This window comes from Procambarus clarkii, chromosome 60 (assembly GCF_040958095.1).
Source record: "Procambarus clarkii isolate CNS0578487 chromosome 60, FALCON_Pclarkii_2.0, whole genome shotgun sequence".
NCBI lineage: Eukaryota > Metazoa > Arthropoda > Malacostraca > Decapoda > Cambaridae > Procambarus > Procambarus clarkii.
The window spans coordinates 33,708,875-33,714,475 of NC_091209.1; the positions used below are offsets into that span (position 1 = coordinate 33,708,875).

General features: G+C 43.9%; 1 protein-coding gene across 1 annotated transcript; it reads left to right on the forward strand.

The window, feature by feature from the left end:
• Nucleotides 1–3,395: 3,395 nt before the first annotated feature.
• On the forward strand, nucleotides 3,396–4,767 carry LOC138353952 (uncharacterized). The gene is made up of 2 exons (XM_069307387.1): nucleotides 3,396–3,568; nucleotides 4,260–4,767. The coding sequence occupies exons 1-2, from the start codon at nucleotides 3,396–3,398 to the stop codon at nucleotides 4,765–4,767; spliced, it is 681 nt and encodes a 226-aa protein (XP_069163488.1).
• The last annotated feature ends 834 nt before the right edge of the window (nucleotides 4,768–5,601 follow it).

A 5,601-nucleotide genomic window follows, 5' to 3' on the forward strand; every position in this document is an offset into this window, starting at 1 on the left:
TCCGCCTCTGAGACACGCAAGAAAATTTGTGAAGGCAAACTTTCCGCCTCTGAGATGACTACCAAGTTCTCCGATGCTCTTGATCTTGTTCTCTGACATTTGCTGAGGAGAAATGGCTTTAGCCGGATGGAACAGTGTAAACAAATTCTTGCACATCTACATAAATCATTGACGACTGGAGGTAATGGAATTAGGCTCCAAGGAACAGATCAGTCTGTGAAAAGCTGTGGTGAAAAGTTCAGGTCAGCAGCGTAACCCTTCACCCTTGTAGAGGCTTCAAGTCTTATAAGGATATTATATAGTACTCTAAGGAATTTATATAAACTATATCCGTTCATTGTTATTCCTGATAACTCAGCATCAACAAGACGTTAAGATTAATATACCTCCCTGGATACAGAGCTGGGTCCCAGCTTTGTACTTGTGGCAGGGTCCCATCTCTGTACTTGTGGGAGGGGGGGGGGGGGGGGTCCCAGCTCTGTACTTGTGGCCTACAGACAAAAGTCAGAAAATACAATTGACGATTTACTATAAACCCCCCCCCCCAAAAAAAAAAAAAAAACGGCCAACCTAATCCTGAAAAACTCTCTAGACACAAAGCAGAACGCCTTGAAGGAAATCAACGTCGTCTATGCCTTCAAATGCCCACTTGTGGACTGTAAGCCCCAAAGAACTCAGTATATAGGCAAGAAAACAACGTCTCTTTCCAGGTGATTAACAATGCATAAACAACAGGGCTCCATCATGGAAAATATAATTTCCTCTCACAACCAGACCATCACCAAAGAAGTCTTAACAAACAACACGGAAATCATTGATTGATACAGCGATAGCAGGCGGCTTGACATCTGCGAGGCACTACACATCAAAAAGTCAACACCAGCAATCAACAGCCAATTAATGCACAACTATATTCTACCCACTTGAAGGCTCCGAACAAATATAGAAGCATCAAGAGGAAGTATGGGCCAATAGGCCCTCTGCAGTTACTTCCATTCTTATGTTCCCATATCCAATTAATACCCATAATTTCGTGTTTTGTCTTGTGTTTGTCACAAGTTTGTTCACCTCACCCAAAACTGTTGCACCAGATCACCTCACCCAAATACGAGTATAAATATGACGCATTAGCATGTTTACAGGTTATAGTTGTGTGTGTGTAAACTAAAGTCTTTGGAAATGAAATAAGTTATTACGAAACGCGTTCAGGCATCACGTCAGACTAGAAATGAAAATGAATTTTGGAGAATTGATTTTTCAATTACCATCGACAGTGAAAAGATATATATATATATATATATATATATATATATATATATATATATATATATATATATATATATATATATATATATATATATATATATATATATATATAATGTGTGTGTGTGTGTTAAAGGTTAAGAGTGTGGAGGCAGCCGTGGAGTAGAAAGTAGAGGTGTAGGCAGAACAGAACAATATATGACACAGACTAACACCCAATATTGGTATCCAGCCAAACTCCTAAACCTGGAGGGTAATGACAGTGTTACAATGGTCAGCTGCCCGTGGCGAGGCCGTAACTCCACACTACATGTCTAATTGGACCATTGATCTTACAAGTTATGTGTATGTCTCGTAATAATAATATGCACCCTTGTTAAACCAGGATATTGACCCCCCTGAGGTCAACTATGTTAACATATATACCTGCCTTAACCGCTGGTCGTGAAGGTTCTCCTTGTATGATTTTAATGGCAGGAGCTCAGTTTTCCTTCTTGAAAACAATTTAGATTTATTCATCTGGTTAAATCCACTGCCCATCCCTAGAAGGATGGGCAGCTATCACAATGAAGAACAAGAAAGAAGGTAAATCGAACAGAAGTTCCGGTAAAACAGTCTAATAGGGGATACAAGTGTTATGTTAGTTGACTCTTTACAGGTTACATGGCGGTTATGTTGAAGACGTCATAAAAAGAAAGGTGAAATGTCATGCAACTTCCAAAGACTCACCTAACACAACACTTGTACCCCTTATTTGACTGTTTTACAGGAATTTCTTTTCCACGCCTCATAAAACGGAGGAAAGTGTCCTGAAAGATTTTATTAATAGGAACGTTATCCCTACAGACAAAAATCAGAAAATACAATTGATAATTTACTTCAAAAAAAAAAAAAATGGCCAATCTACTCATGAAAAACTCCCCAGACACCTAACAGAATGCTTTGAAGGAAATCAAGGTAATCTATGCCTTCACATGCCCACTTGGGGACTGTAAGGCCCAAAGAACTCGGTATATAGGCTAGACAACAACGTCTCTTTCTAGGCATTTAACAATGCACAATCAACAGGGCTCCATCAGGGAACATATAATCTTTTCTCACAACCAGACCATCACCAGAGAATTCTTAACAAGCAACACAAAAATCATCGATAGATACAGCGATAGCAGGAGACTCGACATCAGCAAGGCACTACACATCAATAAGTCAACACCAGCAATCAACAACCAATTAACGCATAACTATATTCTACCCTTTTCAAGACCCCGAACCAACATAGAATAAATAAATAAATAAATAAATATGTTTATTCAGGTAAGGTACATACAAGTGATGATACATTAATGGATTGATATATAGATAGAGCTAGTACATACAATGCCTAAAGCCACTATTACGCAATGCGTTTCGGGCAAATGCGTTTAGAAGCAGCAAGAGAAGGTATGGGCCAATAGGCCTTCTGTAGTTACTTCCATTCTAATGTTTATACCCATTGTTTCGTGTTCTCTCACCTCACCAAAAATTTTGTCACATCACCTCACCCAAAACAAATAAAAGCGTGATGTATGTTATGTGTAAACCAAGTCTTTGAAAATGTAAGAAGCCTTACGAAATGCTTTTAGGAATCGGATCAAAAATATAAATGTAAAAAATAAATTTTCGAGAGTTAATTTTTCAATTACCGTCGACAGTGAAGAAAAACGTAAGAAATATTGAGAAGATTCGTGTCGCGGATTTGTGTCTTACTAGAGTGTCAGACAGTAAGAGTCGGTCCTGTGGAAGTGACTCACAGAAAACGGGACTCACACCAGCTGGAGGTGACGTCACGTGCCAGTCAGCTGGTAGCCAAGCCATAGCCGCCCCCCCCCCCAGCTAAGGAACAGAGGCAGCAGGCGCAAGGAAAACGGGGGAAGCCTGCTCCTTTCCGCCAACAGAAAACGGGAAGAAACCCTAGGAGGTGGGTGGGGGCTCGATCAGCTGATCCAGCCAGGTCCCGCCAACCCCGGGGGTGGGCAAGGGTCACCGCCTCGGAGGTAGATAAGAGGAGAGGGGGAAGACCCCTGGTGACTGAGGGTGTCACTGCTGCTCCCAGGGGGAACAAGGCTTTAGTAGCCGCGGTGACCACACGCGCAATGAGTGCGCAACCCACCAAAGTGGTCAAGCCGCTGAAACTACATTCTTTGAAAGGAGTAAGCGCTAAAGAGTTCCAGGAAGCTCAAAGGAAAGACCCCACACTCAGGAAGTTGAGAGAGTATGCCGCAGAGGGCAAGGTCTTCACCTTGAATGAGCGCAAGTATAAGTACTTGTAGGTTAAGGGTAAGCTAGTGCGCAGGGTGGAAACACCCCAGGACACTTGGGAACAATTACTGGTCCCCAAAGAGCACCGCCTAGCAGTGTTTACTCTCGGTCATGAGGGAGTAATGGGGGGTCACATGGGACATGCTAAGACCAGTGAACGAATTCAGTCATCGTTCTATTGGACAGGGATGACTGGGGACATACAGCGGTACACTCGGTCATGTGACGCCTGTCAACGCACTGCTGACAGAGGTAAGGTGCAGCCAGGGAAGCTGCAGCCTTTCCCCATCATCGATCAACCATTTAAGATGGTCAGTGTAGATATAATTGGCCCGATTGAGCCGAGGGCATCAGACGGCAGTATAAATATCCTTACCATGGTAGATCATGCTACTCGGTATCCAGAGGCGGCACCTTTGAAGAATATCGAGACCGTCACAGTGGCGGAAGCATTGGTTGGATTCTTCAGTCGCTTAGGTATACCGGAGAAGATACACAGCGACAGGGGGACACAGTTCACCAGCGAGATGATGGCGGCTACTCATGTTGCAGTCATCATTCACCACACCTTATCATGCTATGGGAAATGGGTTGGTGGAACGGTTTAATGGTACCCTAAAGAGAATGCTCAGGAACATGTGCATAGAGCAACCCAAGGAGTGGCCAAGGTACATTAACCCGGTACTGTTTGCCTACAGGGAAGTACCCCAGGCAAGTACCCGGTTCTCACCGTTCGAGCTCCTGTATGGTCGCACGGTAAAGGGACCGCTGCATGTGTTGAAGAAACTATGGGAGGAGGAAGACTGTACCCCAGAAACCAAGGCGACGTATGAGTACGTCATAGATTTGAGGAACCGTCTAGAAGAGACGTGTAAGTTGGCCAGGGAGGAACTCGCCAAGGCTAAGGAGTACCAGAAGAGCAGGTACGACCAGAAGGCCAGGGAGAGGAAGTTTAAAGTGGGAGATAAAGTACTCCTACTTTTCCCTACAAGCAGGAACAAGAATATCGAGTCCCTTCGACTGCTACAGTCGAAGGGACCCTTCACCATCACTGAGTGCAGTCACTCATTGACATACGTCGTATGCGTAAAGGGGGTCAATAAGAAGTACCATGTTAACATGTTAAAACGTTATGAGGAACGTGATGATGCGTCATCAAGTTCAGAGGAGAGTGAAGATAGTGCCTCTCCGTGTAGTCCATACTAGTGTGTGGGTGTTGCTAGTGTGTCCGGTATGACACAGACTGAAGCCGGAGCTGCAGAGCTTGGGGTCCAGCCTAGCTTCGAGGCGTCGAGCTGGCTAGAGCCTGGCCCTGGAGCCGAGCACCACTCTGTGCCAAAGTCAAGTAATACTACCCAGGACAAACCGGAGGAGTCAACCCCAAGTCTCTCAGAGCGACGACCCATAGAAAACGGAGTCTCCACCCACTACCACCCAGCTGGAAGTGAGCCGTCAAAGCATCCTGTCCTCTTAAAAATAACGTCACTTTTGGCTCGTATGCGTGCTATGGCCAAATTTGGACGTAATTTGAAATGAAATCGACTCACAAAAGTGACGTACTGTTCCGTTTTCTGTTTGAGTCGTCGGGCTTACTCGGCAAGCTTAGAAGAGGAAACTTTCCATTAACGTTTTTCATACCGTTTTGAAACTTTATGAGAATTTCCTGCCCACCTAACTTATCAGAGTACCCTTAACTTACTGTTGTTGAAAAAAAATCCCAAATTTATGATCATTTTTTTTTCATTTTCAAATTACGTCCATATTCGGCCATACGGGTAAACGGCCAAAAGCGACGTTCTTTTTAAGAGGACAGGTTGCTCGTGTGACAGCTCGTGCACAGTGCACCCTCAAGCTGGTAAAATGGTGGGGTGTATTTCGCTTTCAGTGAAATAAACCCTTAGTTGAAGGTTGATGTCAGGAGATAGATTTTTCCTGCTCTCTCGTGCACTGGATGAAGTACGAAATTGCATAGTTCACCAGTGATATGCACCACGATTCAACTTTCTGAATATAACTTTTCCACAGTCGTGTTGGGTGTCG